This window comes from Chionomys nivalis, chromosome 14, assembly GCF_950005125.1.
Source record: "Chionomys nivalis chromosome 14, mChiNiv1.1, whole genome shotgun sequence".
Classification (NCBI taxonomy): domain Eukaryota; kingdom Metazoa; phylum Chordata; class Mammalia; order Rodentia; family Cricetidae; genus Chionomys; species Chionomys nivalis.
Window position 1 is genome coordinate 56346832 of NC_080099.1, and position 22118 is coordinate 56368949.

A 22118-nucleotide genomic window follows, 5' to 3' on the forward strand; every position below is an offset into this window, starting at 1 on the left:
CTCTCTGATGCAAGTGGCGCTCCCACCTGTCTGGATCCACATGTCCCTCCTCTTTTTAAGAATACCAGTCAGAAGACTGGTGGCTCATCCTAATGGAACTGTTTTTCTAAGCAAGTCACCTCCTGGATGGTCATGAGCTTGGCAAGGATATTGTATGTTCAACCAAGTACTTGTTTCAGTGGATAGTTTTTCTTGTTATTATCTCTTCTTCCCTAAGTGGGAAGGTGTGCACGGCCTGCTGGGCTTCAAACCTTGCAGGTACTGTTTGCTCAGGGCCCTCTCCTTTACCCAGGACTGTAGATGAGTCTAACATCGTGGCTCAAGCCTTCCTCTCAGGGGACCTTCCTGCCAAAGGCTTGCACTCCGTCTGGAGTTAGGCTTCACTGGTTCCATCCACGTTGAAGTTTTCCAAACAAGACTGCATGAATAAACCTCAGATGTGAAGGCCTCTTACCAATAGATGGATCACCCGATACTACAAAGCAGTGTCCCCAGACGCCTTATCCGCACCCAGATGTCTCCAGGTTATATCACCCTTTGGCACAAATCTGTAGGGTGTCCAGTAGTTCCTTCCCTTTTCCATCATGAGGATAACAGGTTTCACCTGCTATAATCCGGCACCATCTCACAGAGGCAGGAGAACATAAGCACGTGCAAGGACAGGCATTGTGGCAGGTTAGGTGAAATATGCCCCACTGGGCTTTCTCCACCTTTAACATATCAGCAAGCATGAAGGCCTCAGTAGGCTTGCTCTGTTCTCCAGATGATCCAACAAAACGTGTCTGTTTATTTTTCCTTTTGACACAGGGTTTCACGGAACCCAAGCTGGCCTCAAACTCCCTGTGCAACTGAGGATGACCTTGTACTTTTCTGATCCCTCTGCCTGCACTTACCAAGCACGGAGACCACAGGCAGGTGCCATCACACCCACTCTGTGCAGTGCTAGGGATTAAACTGGGATTTGTATATGGTAAGGGAGCCACCTCCCTAGTCTCAAATCACATCTTTTATTAGATCAAAACAATGTCCTTTATGTGGGCTTCAGCACCACATGAAAGACTGTAATTCCTAACTGTTCCTAGACATATGGACATGACATGGAAGAGACTCAAGCATCCTCATATGGAGGATGTGATGATCTTTTTTCATTCTAAGGTAAGAAATGTTTGGTTAGAGCTGGGGTCCATAAGCGAGCCAAGATCTTTGAACTTCACAGGCAAAGGGGCTTATCTCCCCATCCCAGATAAACATCTAAGAATCATTAACATATTTCAGAGTTCAATTGAGTAAAAAAGATTACAAACCATCCAAAGTAATATTCAATGCATGTGATGCACATTTTGCAGCGCTAATGATGCTTCATAGAACCCGTCTTACCTCGATCCCTTCTTTGTTTAAGGCATACTCATCAAAGTTCAAAATGGCTATCTTGATTGTCCTGGGAGGGGGCAGCACTGTCAGACCGATGTTGATGGCGTTGCTCCTCTTGGAATCCAGAACGATGATCTCCTGCCTTTTACCGTCTGCAGCTGTTTTCTTGGTGATAAAACAAGGAAAGTCAAAAGATTAGTGTATCATCCTGGGTCCTTCCTGGGTTTCATTACTAAAAGCAGACTCACTCCTTATTTAAAAGAGAAAGCAAATGGCCCAGACTCGGCTCAGAGAAGATCTGGCTGCCACCCAGCATAGGAAGAGAATGGGGAAGAGGGAGATCAAGGCTCAGGCACTTAGTTGCCTCCAATGGAACTTTACAAGCCAGATACATTACAAAATAAAATTGATCTTCATTCAATAGGAAAAAAAAAATTGTGCAAGAACAAAACCTGTTTTCCCCCACCATTTTAGAGTTCCTTTCTTGTGTGCTTTGAAGCATTTGGATGCGTCTTGTTGGCTCAGTGTGTGCAGTATGCCCATAACAGTGAATAAACACACAGGCTGAGGGGACAGGGAGGACATCATCCCTATGTGGCTGCTTTGTCAGTTTAGTTCTTGGGTCCCTGGATCTACCCAGGGCCTCCTTTACTACCCAAATGTCCTGCACCCCTCACAGCAGAGTGTGCCCATCTTTCCTGCCCATGTGACCAAAATACAGCTATCCACTGGAGGGTGGAGAAGGAAAGAAAGGGCCTGTGCAGAAAAAGAGGTATGAGTGGTAAGTAGGAACAGGCCAAAGAGGACGACAGAGAAGCAGAGGTGTCCTAGCAGCCTTGTAAAACCCTGTGATAGGGCTTTTCTGATGGCATGGGTGATCCTCAGGGGCAGGAGCTGGGCCTACCTCAAGATGATGGCTAGCATAGGGCTGGAACTCTGTGTGCCTTTCAAACTCAATGTTTATATCCCTTCTCCAAATTCACATGTTGGCCCTGTGATAGCCAAAAAGTTAGAATCTAGTATCAGAGGTCGCAGCCTTGGGAGGGAATTAGGCTTAGGTAAGTGGTAAGAATGGAATCTTGACAATGGGATTGGTGTTCTTATGAGAACACAGCAAGAAGGAAGCCATCTGAAAGTCAGAAAGAAAGCCCTTGGCAGAATTAACCTGGCTTAGCATCTTGATCTTCAACTCCACAGTCTCAGGAACTGCGAGAAAGAAATTTCTGTTGTTTAAACCACTGAGTATATAGTATTTAAAATATTTTTACATTTATTTATTTTATGGGTATGAATGGTATACCTACATGTATGTATGTGTAGTGTGTGGAAGCCTGGTGCCTGTGGAGTTAAAAGGGTGTGATTCCTAGAACTGGAGTTACGATGGTTGTGAGCTACCATGTAGGTAGCTGGGAATTGAACTTGACTTATCTGGAAGAACAACAAAAGGAACCATCTCTCCAGCCTGGCATATGGTATTTTATTATGACTGTCCTGACAGATAATCATAGGCTATGACACAAGCTGTCTCCACTTTCCCCTTCAGCTGTCAGGAAGTCATATGTAGGTGGCATAAAGGGACGTGGGAGGGGACTGGTCCAACGAGCCCCGACAACTGCTCAGGTTCCCTTGGTGCAAAGGCATCTGGGAAGATGGGACCCTCTGAGGGTGGCAAAGATGAAGGTCGGGGGCTTCTCTTAAAGAAAACGCAGCCAGTGGTGGTGGGCGCTGCTCACTAAGCAAGGATTCCAGCGGCAGGGCAGCTGCCATGTCTAGAAAAGGCCAGGTCTACAAGCAGTGGCTCTCCAACTGCACCTTTACCAGTCTCTGGGGTTCTGCCAGGCTCCAGGGAGAAAGCAAGCAGAAAAGATGCCCTTGTGTTCAGGCTGAGAGCTGTCAGTGATGAGGCTAGATGAGACTATGTCCTGAAGGACCTCCCAGGACCTCCCAGGTCAGAGGAACTCTGCCCACACCTGCAGACAAGGGCCCTCTGGACTGCCCCTTTGAAGCTGCCTGAACCCAGGGGCAGATGAGCCACTCAACGGGTGACAACTGCAGAGCTGTGGTCTAAACAGAGAAGCAGATCATGGCTCTACAGACCCTCCCGGCTCCTCAAACTTAATTGCTACTTTAGGTCCTTAAATACGTGTTTGGGAATCAACACATGTAGATTTCCTCATGAAGTAAACAATTGAGACCATCCCAGCCTGGGGAAGAGGCAGTGGGAACATAGGTCATCTTATCAGTTCTGTGCTATTAGAGAACCCTAACTAATACACCCTCTCTCAAAGGAATAATCTATCAAAATTCTAGTAAGATTTGTTTTAAGATTTTAAAAATCCATTCTAAAGTTAATAAAAGCCCATATTCATTTCAAGCTCAACAATATACCTTACAATTCTTTTATATTTATCTGTCTGGCTATTTTGCCTGTGTGTATGCATTTTACCACATGTATACTTGGTGTCAGAGAAGGCACTGGATTCCCTGGAAGTGGAGTTACGGATAGTTGTGAGCTACCAAGTATGTGCTAGGAACTGAACCCAGGTCCTCTGAGAGAGCAGCAAGTGCTCGTAACTGCTGAGCCATCTCTCCAGCCACCAATATTCTTTTGTCAAGCACTAATAATCTCCTTCTGAATGGTCACGGAGCTTTATGCACTACTGAGCCAGTCAGCCGGTGTGCTAAGATAGCAGACTCAAAGAGCTCTGCGGTACAATGGTACGGGAAGGCTCGTACAGCACAGCCCCAATCATCTTCGCCAAGACTGAAATTCCTGAACCAAAACCTAACGTGAAAGAATGGCAGCTAGCCTGTAACCAAAACAAGAAACAAAGTCAGGTCGAACATGGCAAGTGAGCGGCATGACTGTGGAGGATCCACTGAGGTCTTCCTACTGAGGAAAAGGTCAAGGAGAAAGCAGGCACAGAGGCACAGTGAAAAAGATGAGGCCACACCTAAGGAGACCCTGCCTTCCTGCTATATGGCAGATGCCCATCTCTGCTGATGGCTGTCTCAAGACATCAGTGGACAGTGAGACCAATGCTTGAACGCAAACACGAGAGGTTTAGAGACCAGTCTAATTCCCCAACAGTCCGTTTTGTTTGTTCTGATTTAGTTTCACTGATAAGATTTCTCTAGGTAGTCTCAACTCACTCTGTAGCCCAAGCTGTTCTCTAACCCATGGCCCTTTTCTCTCAGTCAACCTCCTGGAATCTGGGATAACAGACTTTGGGCACTAAGAGTCTCTTTTCCAATTGGCTGCTTGCCTTTACAGATTTGCTTATTGTCCCTCTTTGCTATCTTGTTTCCTGAGCAGCTTTTGGGTGTCTAGTTCTCAAATGAGAACTCTTCTTGTCCAAGTGTGAAAAGAGCATTACTCCTCTCCCCAGAGGACCAGGAGGCCTCCAATGCTGCTCTGGGCCACAGGAAAGATGGTTTCAGCCTTGATCCTTCATTAAAGATGGAAGACAGCCAACCTCTACCCTCCTCTTCAGCAAGTGTCAAGAACGGTCAGGGTGGGAGAAATGCTGGAGCAGAAAGTCCCTGTTGCCCAGGCTCCATGCATAGAGGTCTCAACTACAGTGGCTAGATGTGAAAACAGGGCTATCTCTAGGGTGCATCTGCTTTCGCAGCCCTGTGAGGGAAACAGCCGCGGGGCAGTGTTGGAACACGCTACTTTCCCAAATGTGTCCACCAAAGGGTTCAAGGGAGAAGGCAGTTTGTTTATTTCAGAAAGGAGAGACCTTGAAAAGTCTCTAGGCTGTTTTAGCTCCAGAAAGCCTATTAAGGAAAGGTCCTCCCTTGAGAACCTCCATCTCCTCTTACCACCCCGCCCCCAGGACAGTCTCTGGAGACATGCCTCAGGCCTGGATGCCCTGCAAAGCTTGTTGTTCATTTGTTTTGCTCTTGACCAGGAATGCTGCAGGGAAAGGGGGAGATGTCAAACAGTCAAGATGGATGAGAGAGAATCAGAGGGTCCCCTGTATGTCCTGGGGAACAGAGACCTCAGAGAGAAGAGGCAGGAAGGAACACAGGAGGGCAGTACAGCCTTTTCTCTCAAGCTGTCCCAGAGGGGTGAGGGTCCAGTGTACAAGAAGACAGAGCTGAATGTCTTTAGGATGAGGTTTCAATAGACAGCACTCACGTACAAAGGAGTTATAGGACCTCTGGGAAGCAAAGGAGGCAGCCACCTGAGCAGCGAATGATCACTGCTGAGGCTCAGGGCACAGACCATGGGCCACAGGGCCACGGCTGTTCATTGCAGCCCCAAGGGTGGCTGGCTACCTGGGCTAGGGGTCCATCTCCTAGAGCCAGAGGCCTGCACATCTGCTTCCCAGAGAGTAAAAAGTCACATAAGGTAACGTAAATATTGACTGGAGTAGCTAAGCCATGCTAGGCTTAGCCGAAAAGGGCGCTCACTGCAGAGACAGACGGCTGATGCTTCCTGGGCTAGAGATGTAGAATCTGGGCTTAAGAGCAGGTCAGACCGTTATCCCTAAAAACCAATGTTTTGAAGCTGCAGATAACTTGACTCTGAACAGTTATAGGAGGCATGAGGCCACATGCATGTGTGATTGCACCCTAATTTCAGTCAACATTCCAGGGAAAGGAAAAGGCTCTAACTTCCCCCCTGAGTCATTCAGTTTTGGAAAACAGAAGGATGAAGATTCGGGTAGCAGGGAGAAAAGTCAGAAAGACATTTAAACAGTAAACAGCTTTCATTAAGCCTAAAGTTTGTTAACATGCTGACACGACAGGTCACTTCTTTGACTTTTCCCCCCTTGCTGGGGATAGAACCCAGGGCCTTGCATACATTAGGTAAGCACTGTACTACTGAGCTATGTCATGAGCTCACCCTCTTGAATTTTTAAAGAGTCATTTTATTAGGAACAGAGGATCAAAATGTTTAAAAAGTGAACGCTGAACACACTGAACTTGTCACCCCAGAGGTGTGATTGAAAATAGAAACCCGTCTAGGGACATGATGCATTTGGAGAACTCCCTGAGTCTTGAAGAATGTCTCTGGGTCTGAGAGCACTTCCATGAAAGGCAACTGGCCTCTGTGCGAGCAGCTTGGCAGCCCTGCCAGAGACCCCGGGTCTGGGTCTGGTTCAGCATGGCCATTCTAGAAATGGTAAATCATGCCTCCCGACTCCCTGCTCACCCGCCAAGAATGACACCACAACGTATTTTCAAAACTCTCCCTTGAGAAACTGACAGCTACAAGGTTACAAGGTGCAACGATACAGATGTCACAAGGAAGAGAATGCTAGAATTTTCCTAGACTTTCTGCAAGAATCATAAAGAAATACACAGCAAAGCTTTCCAGCAAAAATAAATAAAAATAAAAACAAATAAAAACCTAAGTCTACATTAAGGCAGAAAAAAAAACCCTCTTTAGTTAAGAATAAGATTTTTAGTTGGCATGGTGGTGCATGCCTTTAACCACAGTAGGTAGGAGGCTGAGGCAGGGCAATTGTTTTGAGTTTGAATCCAGTTAGGAATTATAATAAGACTGTCTTTTAAAAAAATGACAGGAGGGTGAAAGAAAAGAATTCTTTCCATTCCAGAACAGGGTTGCCTTATTATTATTATTATTTTGGTTTTTTCGAGACAGGGTTTCTCTGTAGCTTTGGTGCCTGTCCCGGAACTAGCTCTTATAGACCAGGCTGGCCTCAAACTCCCAGAGATCCGCCTGCCTCTGCCTCCCGAGTGCTGGGATTAAAGGAGTGCGCCACCACCGCCCGGCTGCTTGCCTTATTATTAAGGGGAAAATATTATTTTCCCAAACTTTGGAGCCTCCGATGGCTGAGGCCAATGGCTAAACAACAGGATAACCTGTGTTTGCCGAGCACTGAAAGCAGAGCACACAGACTCAGTTACTAACTGTGGTAGCACCACAGGAGTAAAACGTTGTGTTTCTAATCTCTAGGTAGAATTTGGGGTTCCTGTTGTTGACATTAAGAACATAATGAACTTCTTTGTATTCCAAATATGAAGCATGGAGACTTTTTTTTACTTCTTCCCTGGGAAGAGGCCAGATCGGGGCAGGAGGCCATGCTCACATGCCACATTAAAGCAGGGGTTTACAACTATGAGTCTACTCCATAATCTCTGAGGCAATTACAAATCATCCAGCCTAGGCCTGCCAGGTATCAGGACCTGTAATCCCAACATAAGCAGGAAGGTCAACTGCAAAGTTGAAGCCAGCCTGGTCTACACAGTAAATTCCAGGCCTGCCAGGACTACACGTGTGTGTGTGGGGGGGGGGGGACTACAAAACAAGCAGAATCACCCAGGCTGAGGCTTATACCTTGACCAATTAAATCTCTATCTCTCTATTTCTTTAAAAATTCTGATAGTAGTTTCTGATATACTAAGAAACTTCAGAGCAAACAGAGTGCGGTAGTTTCAATGTGAATGACAGGCATTTGAGTACTTGGTTCTGGTAGTGGTACTGCTTGGTTTCGTTTAGGGGGCGTGGCTTTCTAGAGGAGGCGTGTCACTGGGGCTAACCATTTCCAGCTTACTCTCTGCTTTGTGTTTGCAGCTCAAGCCCTCAGCTTTTTGTCCCTGCTTCCTTATCTTTGCTCTGCCATCATGGACTCTGACTCTCTGGAACTGGAAGCCCAAATAAATTCTCTATTCTATGGGTTGTTTTGATCATGGTGTCTTGATAGAAATGTACCTACTACACAGAACCAAGCAAACTTCTCTAGTTCCATCTGGAGAACCTGCCCCAAATAAACCCAAGAAACCATCGTGTCCTCAAAGGCAAAAACGGGTCCTCTCCTTGCCTCACTTTTGCTTTCTCCAAATTTGCCTTGGTATGGTAGTTAGTTGGGGTATGAAGAAGGTGTCCTTTGAGAGTATCCGGGGTCTTCCAGCCCCTGATTGGACAACAGAATTGGTAAGGACATTTCACAGGGTTCCTCATGTCAAGCCCAGACGCTTTGGGGACTCTACCTGACATAGTTCTTTGGAATCATTTGCACATCCATCACCACATCCCAGAGCAGCAGCAAGAATACGGCACGGTAAGGCTTCACCCAGGGCTTGTTGCAACACAACGGACACAACACAACGAGCAGCATGCTATGAAGAGTTCCGTGAACACATTTGCTGCCAAGTCAGCAAAGTGGGCTCTGTTCCACAAACTAGTAAAGAAACCAGGAAGGAAAGGCATCTTTCGCTCTTCTCGTGTTCATTAAGTGGTCCCCCCAGCACTGGCTCTCACGCGTAAATTGGGGGTGGGGGTGACTGGCTAATCACAGCCATGCCCTACTGCTTTGGTCTGGTGTCAGCTTTCCAACAGAAACTAAAACCACTTTCCTTTGTTTCGCGCTGTCTTGTGAAGTCGATTTCATTTTGCTGTAGACCATTGTTTTTAATGAAAAACTTCTCCTGCGCCAGGGTTCGGAAGTGCCTGTTTACAGCTGTGCTGCATGAAAATATCAGTCAGCGATCAAAACCAGACGTGGAATCCGGTTAGATTGGAATTAGCAACATATACAAACAGGACCCACCTCCCCAACGTGATGTCTAATATTAATTTGCTTTCTCATTTCTTGTAACATTTTGCAAATTAGCTCCTGCTCAGATTTCCTCTTCTTTTTAAAGATAATCAAATAAGCACTAACATACAAACACACACCCAAAGGTATATGCTCCTGAGTCTCATTGCAGAACATTCTGGAAGCAATTTAATAAATGTTTCAGTTTAGTTGTCCCTTGGTGTCCCTAAGGGATTCGTTACAGGACCACCAGAGAGTACAATAATTCTCAACTGCCTCACATGAAATGGATTTTTACATATTTTGTATATAACCCTTGAAACCCTCTAGAGTGCTCTAAATCATCTCTGGATTATTAATAGTACCTATCACTATGCAAATGCCACGTACTAGCTGTTGTATTGTTTTAGAAATAATGACGAGGAAACATTCTGTAAATGTTCAGCAAAGTTGCACATTTTTAAAAATGGGCTCCATCTGCAGCTCACGTGATCTTAAGATGTTGGACCCGCCAGTGTGAGTGACTATTTTCCTAGGTCCCCACTTTACCAAACTTAGACACATTTGGCCACTAGCAGGGCCTTTCCGTATTTTCAGAGGTGGTCCCTACTACATGTAAGAACAGACTCAGGGTTAGTGAAAGGACAGAAGCCGGCATCTTTTCACTGACCAGATCAGCCGCAGTGAAACCAAAAGAAGGAGGGAGATGGGTGAAGCAACAGGCTCATTGGAAGTCTTCTCATGGACACTTAATCTCACTGCAAGGGAAGGAAAACATGGCTTCCCTACCAACCTGCTGCCCTTTTCTTTCTCTGTCCTGAGACCACAGGCAGCCTCCGCACAACAACCTCCAGGGTATGAACAACCTTCAGGAAGCCAACAGCAGAGCTAGCCAAACGAGCACAGGAGGAGGAGGCCAGTTGGTTAGTGGATCCGGCACAGTGCATGAGGTGGGTCATAAGAATCCTTGACAACTGCAGGCTGCCAGCTAACTCTCAGCTGGCCTTCTCCACAAGGCCAGGTTGACTGTACGAAGTGGGAGAGGACATGTGGGCACTCAAGTGCTAAGTGACAGCTGCCTGAAGAGGTCAGGACATGGATACATTGAGAGTAGATGTTCAAGATATCATCCCCAAGTGACATGTTCTGGAAAGAACAAGGTCTGGGCCTGCTTAAACCAAAAGAACTGGATTGATGAGCTTACATTAAAGCTTAGGAATTGGCTTTTAAAGTAAAGAAGTTTAATTCTGACTTAAGGAGGCTTCTGAGGCAAGAAATAATTAAAAGTCACACCTTCTCCGAACCTGGGCAGAAACAGACATGGGGATGAACTCCAGTGGCAAAGGGTGGCAAGGAGTTCAAGAATCTCCACATGGATTTAAAAGAAGATTGACCAATGACTGCCCCCTGCTGGTCCCTCAGCATCACTCAACAGCCATGGCATCTCCGTAGAAACACATGCACACGCGCACACGCGCACACACACACACACACACACACACACACGCACGCACACATGCACGAAAACCCTGAGGTTGCTGCCTTGTCTTGTCTTCAGAACTGGTCCCTGACTCTTAAGCCTGAGAGGCCAACTCAGCTCACACTCACATGACGAATGGCTGAACTGACTTGGGACTACAACCGACTCACAGTGACAAGCTCTTTCATATCTTTTCCACTGCAGGTGTCCAACCTGTAGCTCAGAATAGCTATGAATCTGGCTCAGCATAAAATCCAAAATGTTACTTAAAACATTAAAAACTTTTGCGATTGTTCTGGTGACTCAGTTGCACAGTTCTTGGGCATGTGCTTTCTTGATGACACCATACTATGCCTGTCTACATTAGACTTTATAGAGTACTTTCTCATACCCCAAATTCTTAAGAGAAGGTAGCTTCTAGCCTGTTTTAAATGTTCACTATACCCTGACTCACACATTTTGTGGGCTGAGGTACAAAATGGAGGCATTATTGGAGCACTTCCCCATGGGAAATATGATCCATTGTGCAATTTCTATATCAGAATTTGCTGATCATGGTGTTATGTCCAATCATTTTATTATGTTCCCCATGTATAATTGTATATAAAACCTGCATTAACAACACTGCAATAGTGATGCCAGCAGGTTCTCACAAACTCATGGAAAATAAGTTTCAGTATGTCGGCTCGGAGAATTATCCAAAGAGACTAAATTATTGTCTCTAAAAATCACTGAGTGCCTACAGCTAAGTTTAAAGCGCTTCTACGATCCCTAACTTGAGGTGACATTATATGAGTACATTCGGTGCATCCGGTAAGCAAACAGGTTCAGTTCCTCAGGAGAGCATTGATATTGCTCCTGGGCTACAGCGCCATCCATAATTAGCCATTTTGCTTTTTTTTCATGGGTAATCTGGTGTGCTACTGTGCATTTTTGATGTAGCATAGATCTAAGGAATACTATCCAAAAAGATAGACTTCTTATCCCAATGGACTGCCTACCAAACAGCTAAAGCAGCGCAAACTAGCATGCTTCGTCAAGAACCAACCTGTCCAGCTCTTCTCTGCTAATCAAGAACATGCCAGGGCCCAGCCTACCTTGGTGACAGACAGCTCCTTAGACTTGGACTCAAACAGGTGCTCTAGTCTGGAAGTGTCCACCTTGATGGGTTCCAGTTTTGACCACAGGAATTCCCTGCATCGGCGATTGTTCTTATTCGGCCACTCAAAGGGCCGGACTTCATTCCAGAATAGCCGGATAGTCTTCTTTTTCTTGGTGAATGCCGGCTGACCCCTGGGTACCTGGGACCACCCTAAGCCCTGAGGAGTGCTGAACACAGGAGAAGCCAATAAATTACCGGGGACTGGTGGGGGAGGCACAGTGTCCAACAGCGGCGGAGGGGGTGGGGGTGGCAAGCCCAGAAAGGTGGGAGGGGGTGGAGGGGGTGGCCCTGGGGCTTCACGGGGGCCAAGGTCCACATCTAGAACATCGATGTCGTCTTCCTCCCCCAGATCAGTGAAATCCATGTCTTGGATTCTGAGCTCCCTCGGATTGGCCATCAGCTGGTCCCAGATGTAATCAGACTCAGTCTTCAGCTGTGTAGGGGTTGTGTCTGGGACCTTGTCCTGAGACTCTGCCTCAGGAGACATGGACCCTCTCCCCAGGTCCCCACTGTTGAATTTCTCAGCAAAGGCCTTTACACTGCCCCGGTTGTCCAAGCAGCCAATGTCCACTCTCTTGATGCTCTCCTCTGGGGCCTGAGAGTTGGCCTGCAGGGTGGATATCCTGGTGGCGAGACTGGCCACTGCCTCCACCTCCTGCACAGGCCTCCCGGGTTCGCCGTCACCCTTCTCCTCATCATCTGTGGACTTTCTGTTATGGGCATACAGCATGTCCAGCATGAACCTCTTGCTGGTAAGGATGTCGCCACACTGCCCATTCACACCCACATCCTGAAGGCTGGTGGACCATAGACCTGAAAGGACATGGGAAGGAAGAGATGAGAAAGAGGCACGGGGCCTCCGTTCCACAAGAAAACCAGTTATGCATGAAAACAGGTGGACACACAGGAGCAACTCCGAAGAAAACGAGAGAAAAACAAGGTAATCAAAGCAGATGTTCACAGCTGATGACTCACTTCAGGTCTCCAGACTCTTCCAAACGCATGCACTCCTGGTTCCCGCCTGCACTATGTAACTTCCTCCCTTTCTTCTGCTCGTGGGGGGGGGGGGGGGGGGGAGGGCGACACGACGATGGACGGACGGACAGAATCTATCCCACCATAGCTAAGGGACATCCGTCCTATCTAGACGAGGGAAGGCAGGAAGTACCTCCCTGGTCCAAGGCAACTAAGCACTAAAAGGACATCTCTTCCCCGGCTCTACACAAGGCCATCAGTTCAAGTTCACAGTCTCATCTCCAGAGGACTTAATGCTACTTCCTCCAAAATGCTCCCCCCGGCCCCTCTTTCCCTTCACTTGCCTGTACAGCTCATCCTCTGAGTTGTCTTGCTTCTATAATTTACCAGTTTAACAGATGAGGTCCGAAGGGGTCTGCCATTCAACCTCCAGCCTCCTACCTGCATGTGAACTCAGTCACAGCCTTTCTCTTGTGACGATCCACAACTGTCCCTTAGTAGGACTAGTCACTCTACGTGTGTATTAGGACAGCACTGAGGTAACTCTCTGCCCTGCTTCTTTCAGGACCTTCTCATCAGTGTTTCCTGCCCCTCCCACTAGGTCCTTTCTGCCCCTCCCACTAGGTCCTTTCTGCCCCTCCCACTAGGTCCTTTTTGCCCCTCCCACTAGGTCCTTTCTGCCCCTCTCACTAGGTCTTTTCTGCCCCTCCCACTAGGTCTTTTCTGCCCCTCCCACTAGGTCCTTTCTGCCCCTCCCACTAGCTGGTCTTTCCTGCCCCTCCCAATAGGTCCTATCTGCCCCTCCCAGGAGATCCTTTCTACTCCTCCCAGGAGGTCCTTTCTGCCCCTCCCACTAGGTCCTTTCCACCCCTCCCATCCCGTAGCATTTTGGCATTGATATTACTCGTGTATTTTCCCATCTCACAACCTCTCTTGACTCCTCTTACATCTCCACCTCACTCCAAACTTTTGATCCGTTCCTTTAAGATAATGTTGCTTCTAAAAACTGTTTTGCTCACTGCTCCATCTGCTTTGTGATCCTCTCCACGCACTGCATCCAGGTATCCTGCTGATAAACCTTCCTGCCACAGCCAGAAACTAGCCTTGCTCCCCATGCCCCTCTCTTGCTCAATCCCAGCTCAAGCCAGCATGGCTCTCCTTGCAAACAGGGATACTGCTTTGATAGCAGATAAGCCGGTCTTTCCCAAGAGATGGTCACATTCTTTCTCCATTGTTTGGGAAATGCTGGCTTTTCTTATTATGACAACAAGGTGGTTAGTTTTTAAAAAGTTGGTCTTCTTGCTTATTTCTTTACTCATTTAAGTCTTGTGTATATTTGGGGTGTGTGTGTGGGGGGGTGTATATGTGTGTCTTTCTTGTCGGCTTCTTTTTTTGGGGGGGTGAGTCTTTTGTTTGCTTGTTTCTTTTTTTAAAGAGAAAAAATGAGCAGGGAGTTGGTTAATTGAGGAGGTGGAGAAATCTAGGAGGAGTTGGGGGAGAGAAAAGCATGATCAGAGTATATTGTACACAAAATTTGCAATAAAAATGGTTTGTATAGGATGCATACAATAGGTGAATTTCTAAAAATCCACTGCTAATCTTTTAATGTAAACTAATGACTGAAATGTTAGGACTTAAATGTGTTGTTTTGTTTATTTATTCCTTTTTTCTTCCCTTGGTCTCCAGTCGGTTGCTTGAAGTGTTTTTTTTTTTTTAGTTCACCCTGTTTTAAATAGTGTTTTAAAGTAATGACTCTACATATTATTTTTAGTGGTTGTTCCATGTGTTACAATAAACACCCCTAAATTAGTCCAGTCTACTAGTACTAGTTTAACAATATAAGTTACTCCATCCACCTTGTGTGCTTTTAAAGTTTCTGGAGTATTTCATCTACAGAGAACGCTGTCAGATAGCATTGAGACTTTCATTTCGACCCTCAAGCTTCTTTCTCAGTAACCTCTGGGAAGATTGTGTTCTGAGCACACAGCTAGGAAATAAGGGTTCACAGTGAGCAGGACAGATATCCCCAGCTCTCATCCAGCTGATCATCAAGTATCATATAGCAAAATATAATAAATATGTTCGGAGCTGAACACACAAAACAAGAAGAAAGGTGCCTGAAATGAGTTGGATCTCTTCCAAGCTTTACTTTGGGTGACTACAAATTCACTTCTTAGTAACAGATACAATGGTGCTAAAAGTAGGATTTGGGGCATTTTAAATTGTCTCTAATTTTAATTGTCTTGGTGACTTTGAGGAACAGCAAAAGCTGTCATGACAGAGTGGCCTTGACTCGGCTGCTAAGGAGACTGTGAACACTGTGGAATTTCAGGAACAGTAAATTTCCACGGATGAACTAACCGTCTTCCCAACCCTGGAGGGATGCAGAGGAGTCTCCAGGAGCTCCAGTTTCTGCATCTATGCACTTGGATCTCACTTGCTCTTTGTGCAAAATTAATAGTCAGTCCCTGGGAGCTCAGAGGTTCCATTTTTGCAGTTTTCCCTTTTTTGGAAGAATGTTACATGCTCAGATCCAAGAAAGTTCTGTTCCCTGTTTTAGTCTTCCTAATCCAAATTGTTGATGTGTTTTAGGCTGCTGAGCCCAACTATGATGAATAACTCATAACGCTACTCATAATACAAAAAAATCAGTTAGTACTAAAGTGACCCAGAACTTATCTTACCCCCTGAACTGTGACTGTAATTCTGTTAAACTTGAGTAGCACATCTAGTGTTTAGAAATAACTATAATACTATTTTGAGGAAACTAAATAGTACTTCTCAGCACATATGTATTCAAATAAACAAGCTCTTTAGTGCAATACGTTCTAAGATATATACTAATAGTCTTTGAATCTTGTTACAGCGTAGTGATAAATCATTTGTAAAATCAAATTCAGTAGCATGTTCTAACTGGGAAAAACATAGGCAGTAACTAATAGACTAGGTCATTGATGGATCTGTTGGGAAAGAGAATAGTTTCATTCATTCACTAAATCTTCCGGGCTTCAGAGAGTATAGTATCAATTCCTGGCTCATGGCACGGAATGGCAAGGGGAACCTTGGGATTTGAGTGTGGGCTCTGATGTGTGGTTAAATGAAGGCCAGAGCATAGTCCATGCCTTCACTAGTAAGGGATGCTGTACTTTACCACAAGTCATGGATGAGGAAACCAAACCCAGTGCTGTCACTGATAGTACGAATTACCCTCTGAACCAAGTCTCTAAAGACCCAGTGAGGTCCTTCGTGGTCAGATACACAATCTAGCTTTCTACTTGGTCCCTGACTGTGAAGGTCTCAGTCATAAGTGAAAGGAATGGATTTCAGAGGTAACACCAAAAAGACAGAGTAATATAAGGAAAACACATAGGTTACATTAAAGAGTGTGTCTAAGTACAATGTGTAACACTACACCTAAAGCCTGTATGTGCTGGTCCCGTATGTCAAATTCTCCTCCATGCACTGTTAAGCATGCTGTTTGACAAGTACTCAATCAATTTCTTTGCTGTATCTATTTTGGTGGTAGTTTTAAACACTTCCCTCCAACAAGTCTTCTAAGGGAACAGACAACATGACATGTCTAAACCAATCGGGGACTGGAAGGGCCCACATTTGGAATCATCAGCCTTGAGACAGATCAAAGGAAACTAGTGGTTTCTTTTCCACATCTCAGTCCTCTGCACAGTTCTGACATATGGACCCCCTTCAGCACCTGTGGGAGTGAGAGATCCCACAGCACGGGAGGAGGTCGCAGAACCGGAACTCTGACTCGCTGCCACTCTGAGACAGGCAGCAGGTGAGGGAGTGAGCCTTTCCCACCGGTCACCTTGGAGGGTAGCCTGCGGCCAGGCTGTTGTCCAGCAGGACACCTGCACATGGAGAAGGGGTTTCATTTACCTGTCGTCCTGTCCTCAGACAGTTTGCCTTCCTTCTCTTCCCTCTCCAAGGTGCTACTGGAGGACGAGATGCTGGAGGCCGAGCAGTTGTCCCTCTCGTTCACCTCCTCATTCTGCCTCTCTTTTTCACTCAGCGAGGCTCTCTCTTCAGGCTCCAGCTCCAGCGCAGGCTCTTCTTGGCTCTCTGCTCCCTGGTGGGCAGCGGTTATGTCCCGGCTGGCTTCATCAGCACCCTGCCCAGCTTCTGCCTCCAGTTCAAGCTCGTGGTCCTTATCGCTCACTGATGAAGACAAGAGTAGAGATTATATCAACAACAGATTTCTTTGGGGGCCAGGAATCCCACAAGAATTGGGTTCGATTCCACTGGGCAAGGTCTAAGAGTAGCCCCAAGACTCCTGCTTGCGGTTACTGAGCTAATGTCTGCTTCTGTGACCAGGACTGTGCAGGTGGTGTGCAAGTCCACTCAGTGATCCTTAAAATGTGGAGGAGTCAGGGAAGCCAGCTCCAGCGAGGTGAGCCTCTGAAATTGGAGATGCCCAAACAGCAGCACAAAAGTACCAGCAGGCTTAGAAACCTGAGGACCCCACATGTGCCACCGGCATTCCAGATGAAACGGGCCATGTGGTAGGAATACAGGTGGCTTCCAGAAGCTGACAGGACACCCTGGCTGGCAGCCAACAATAAACAGGGACTTGGTCTACAAAGTCACACTGAGCAAGCCTGGAGGATGTCTTCCCAGGTCTCCTGGAGATCAAGGCCCAGCTGACCACAGGACCCCAGCTGAGCTGTATTGGGAAATTGCAAGATAATATGCAGGTACCATTTTCAATCAAACACAGAATGGAATGCACGGTCTTTGGGAGGGAAACAACAAAACCCTCAGTAAGTAACCAGCAGGCTGCAGCCCAAAGCTTTTTTGACAATTAGGTGCAGGGGCATTTCATTTGAATTTTAATAAATAAAACTTGCCTGAGGTTCAGAAAAGTCAAACAGTCACACTGGCCAGCCTTAATACAAGACCAAGCCATAATAACACACACCTTTAATCACGGTAGCCCTACTAGTTTGCCATAAAAACTGGGCAGTGCATGACTTTAATCCCAGAACTAGAGAGGACTATAAAACGGGAGGAGATAACTCTCAGTCACAGTCTTAGTCTGAGATTCTTGGAGACAGGATCACCATTTCAGACTGAGGTAGGTAAAAGCCAATGACAGTCTCTTTTGCTTTTCGGACCTTCAGGTTAATTTTATTTATTAAAATACAAGTGAAATGCCACTACATCTAAGGGTTAGCCCAGCAAGGCCAATCCCCCTTTGCTTACACGCTGCTTGCCCATGGTGTGAAGTTAGCCCTCAATTGCATTCAAGGACTCATTTGGTGTCTCACCCTTGAGAAGCCCATGCCTGCACTCTTGTCTACACAAATGTTCTTCTCATAGGTATCTTTCTTTCTTCTCCCTTCAAGCCTATGCTTAAATAGATTTCCCCTTTCTTAATAAGCTCCAACTCTGCTTATAAAAATACTTTAAGTATTGGGCTGGAAATATGACTTGATGGATAGGCACACTTGTTGCTTTTGTAGAGGACCTGGGTTCAAATTCCAGCACCCACATGGTGGCTCACGCCATCTGTAAACCCAGTTTAAGGAGATCCAAGAGGCATGCATGCGGTGCACAAACATACATGCAGGCTAAATATTCATACACATAAAATAAAATAACTTGTCTTTAAGAAAAGCACTGGGTATGGTGGCTTATGTAATCCTGGTACCACTGAGAATCTGTGGCTAGCAGGGCTACGCAGTGAGTTCCACACCAGCGTGGGCTTCACAGTGAGTCTCTGAAAACACAACAACAAAAACTACAATAAAAGGACCACTCATGGGCAGAGGCCACGTAGATCGATGAAGACTAGAAACGTGGTGCTAGTGCCAACGTAAAATGCCCCTGTTTCCAGCCACGTGCTGCTCCAGGGTGCAGGGAAATGGCTGCCTGCCTCACACCTGGTTTTGCTGAGCAGAGCTCTCAGCTCTGAGCTTTGGACAAGTAATAAAATGACTGAGAATACAAAAACCTCCAGGCAAACGCCATATGGATAGGCCAGATGAGGTCGGGTCCCTCCTGACAGCATCTCCCTTGGGCTGGATGAGGCTATAGTGCTAAAACTGCCAGTGCCTAGGGACACATGCACAGACAAACGGACACACGGACACACAGACACCCCCCCACACACACACACACACCACTCAAATTGATGAAGACCTTCAGGCAAGAACTGAAAGAAACCTCTTCCTCCTTCTCCCCTCCCCCACCCCCTCTTTGGAGCACACTGCTGCCTACAGGGTAGGGGAGAGGTAGCCACAGGGTATTTAGAGTTGGCCTCTCAGCCTGTGGGTGAGCCTAGCTCTGCCTTTACTACAGGAGGGAAAACGGCCTTCACTGGGCAGAGGCCCAACCATCATCAACTTCTTAGCAGGAAGCCATTGTGCCAGGAGTCACTGGGGACAGCACCCCATCCCTGTCTGGTACCTGTGTTCTTCTGGGATGGATCAGGGAGATGGATAGAGACAGGAAGGGCAAGGGAAGAACTGTGGCCTTTTCTTATCATTCTGGACACTTTCCAGCCACCAGAGAAACACCCTGTGTGGACCCCACCGTGGCCTTCAGGCATGAATTTGGGGTGGGATAGTGTGTTTCTTCCCCCTTCTTGACAGATGACCTGCCATGTGTTTATCCCTGGGGTCTCTCTCTTAGCACAGGAGCCTGCTTTGGAGCCCAGAGGCTGTCCCAGACAGCCAACTTTCCAAACAAAGATGCCAGGGCCGCTAGCAGCAGAAGGAAGCCAAAAGGCACAGCTCTTCGAGCTCACACACCTGAGAACAGGCATGCCTTGCACTGTCCTGCAAAGGCAAAAGCCAGGAATATCCTAAGAAAGACTCAGTATGGCCTCCCGAGAAGCCCGTTTGGGGGTGGAAGGATCTCGATGCTAATTCCTTCTTCATTTGGTGATCCAGTCTTTAGCAGAGAGAGACAAACCTCTGTGAGCTTTACAAGCCAGGCCAAAGGGGAGCATGAGCAATGGTGGTGTCATGATGGGGCTGACAGAAAGCACATGTGGACATGCACAGGCGCTTCAGAATACCCACATCAAATGAAAATGTGTCTGCAACAGCCTAGCATGTGGCCTGCACTTGGGCATTCATGGTGAAGCATGTGGGGGACCTGGACAAGGGTGTCTTCCAGTGACTCTGCCCCTGGCAGGGTGAACTAGAACAGCTCCCCAGCCCCTGGAGACCCCACAAAGCAGAGGGAATACGCATGGCTGCTGCTGCCCGACTGTAGCTGGCATGGACCACCTGTGCTGTCTCATCCCGCTTAACCCACAGAACTCAGACAGCAGCTCAGGCCCTGGTTGGCCAAGGGCTTGTCTGGACAGATGTGGTAACAGATGTGCTAGGTCTGGATGAGCCACACAATCCTGGGAAGAAACAACATAATGCTACCCCAGCATGCCAGAACCTAACTGCACGGAGGCTGGGCCGTTGATCTGTGATTCCAAACATTGGGGGGATTTCTTCTCATGAGTTGTAGGAAGGCCATCATCTTCAAAGTCACCTCCTGCCTAGAACACATGCCTCAGTGTCCATAGGGTCTGGCTAGAAAGCTGTGGCATGTGGGACTGTCCTGACTAATTTACGAGCTAATTAAATACTGCTCATACTTGTCCACATGAAACAAAACAAGCAACGAATTAAGACTCAAGTCAGCAAACAAGAATGGAGGTTTGTTCCTAGGAGCATGCAATGGAGCCGCCAGTGATATTCAACCTCGCCGCCCCTCTGCCTTCAAAAGTTTATTACTCAGTGACGACACTGGCTAGAGAGCCTTGTTTGGAGAAGTCAGGCTCGTGCATGTGTAGGAGGTCACTGGGCAAGATGACAGGCAGACCGGGAGGGAGCAGCAGGTCATGGTAGACCCCCCTCCTCTAGCCATCTTAAACCGAGCCACAGCTAGGGCAAAACATTCTTTAAGGACCACATCTTCTCTTCTTTCACCTGAGAAGCCCTATCTGGTGCAGGAACCAGCATTTCCTCACAAAGTTCCTGTCACTCCTGGTCAAGTACCTATGATGACCCCGAGACACAACACTAAATCCCACCGTATTCTTTGTCCTCTTTCTTACTCTCTTTAATCGGGGCTTCTCTTAGCAATGCCTCTCTTCATACACACAGCCATTGTTTTGGGGTTACTCTTCCTCTGAAGGGCCTCTTGCCTTGTGGATAAATAGGAGAAGTATCCTCTATCCCAGGGGCTTCAGGACATAGAGGAAGCATGGAGTCTGTAGTCTGCAGGAAACAAAGGTTTTCATCAATGCCTGGGATGAAAACAAATGTTTCTGCCTCCAGGCTACCCCAAGTTCATGTAGTTAACAAGCATTTCTCCAGTCCAACAGTACTGTTGGTGGTGACATGGACAGTGATGCCCAATCAGCTGCACTGTGACACCAATGATAGCTGCACAGGAAGAGAGAGAAGAGATCCTAAAGTTTTGCACGGCAAGGCACAAAAGTCCTATTGACCCATGAGAATGGCATGATGCCAGCCATTTAGTTCCTACTACACAATATAAAACATCTACCATCATGATGCATGTTCCAATATCAAGAGCACCATGCCCTGGGAAGTTAATGCCCCAGGAAAGGGTAGCAAGGCACTTTCGTGAAGACCAGAAGGGAACTATAAGTCCCCATGCCAAAAAGACATTTTAGCAGTCTCGGAGGATGAGGAGGAGTTAAAGGGGCAAACACTGTGGTGAGAAGGGAGAAGAGCGCACACAGAAGCCTGGAGTGCGTGCTATGTGCAAGCTGCTCAGCTGGCTCAGCTCAGTCAAGAGTTGGCCATCTATCTAGGGCTAGGACTACTGGCCTTGTGTGCTTAGAAAGGCACCTGAGAGTTTGCCCGAGGGGCAGTGACGGCTGCTTTAGGTAGAGAGCAGACATGTGTTGTGCTATCTACAAGCACCCCGTCTATGCCTGTCAGGTCGAGCGTGCTTCCTGTGGGAACAGCTAGTCTTGGACATAAGGGTGAAGCTCCAATCAGAATGGACTAGAGTCAGGTAGCAACCCTGCAAATGATGAGACTGGAAATGAAGACTAGAAAGAAGCAAATGCCAGTCAAAGAACCTCCACAGGGGAAGAATGCTCATAACCCAGAACTACCCGGGACAGGTGAAAAATTGAAGCTCTCCACAGGGGAAGACTTCTGATAACCCAGGACTACCTGGGACAGGTGAGAGACTCCCGATAACCCAGAACTATCCTGGACAGGTGAGAGATGGGCCCTGGACACTGGGATGGTTCCCTTCCAGGTATCAGCTAGAGGAAGGGCTATGCTGAGTTTGAGGGAGCAGGCACTGGCAGCACCCTCTGGGCCACATTTACTGAGTATTTTGTATAAAATGTTTGCTGAGATCTACCTGACCTCTCCACAGGGAACGCTCTGTGATAATCCTCAGAAGGTCAAGGCAAGGGGCTAGGGATGTGCACTTCAGTTGATAGAGTATTTACCTAGAATGCATAAAGGCATGGGTTCCATCCTTGGTACCACATTAAAACTTGATGTCATGATGCATACCTATAATCCTAGCAATCAAGAGGTAGAGGCCGCGAGGGGACGGGGAGGTAAGAAGTGATCCTGAACTACATAGTGAGTCAGAGGCT

General features: G+C 47.0%; 1 protein-coding gene across 5 annotated transcripts in view; it reads right to left on the bottom strand.

Annotated features, from left to right (window-relative positions):
• Fhod3 (formin homology 2 domain containing 3) overlaps window positions 1-22118 on the bottom strand; it is a 409106-nt gene that overhangs the window by 32322 nt on the left and 354666 nt on the right. For all 5 annotated transcript variants that reach the window (XM_057788966.1, XM_057788965.1, XM_057788964.1 and 2 more), the window contains 3 exons: window positions 16400-16678; window positions 11463-12340; window positions 1378-1536 (listed from right to left, as the gene is read on the bottom strand). In XM_057788966.1, coding sequence (XP_057644949.1) covers window positions 1378-1536; window positions 11463-12340; window positions 16400-16678 — 1316 coding nt within the window. The remainder of the gene's footprint in view (window positions 1-1377; window positions 1537-11462; window positions 12341-16399; window positions 16679-22118) is intronic.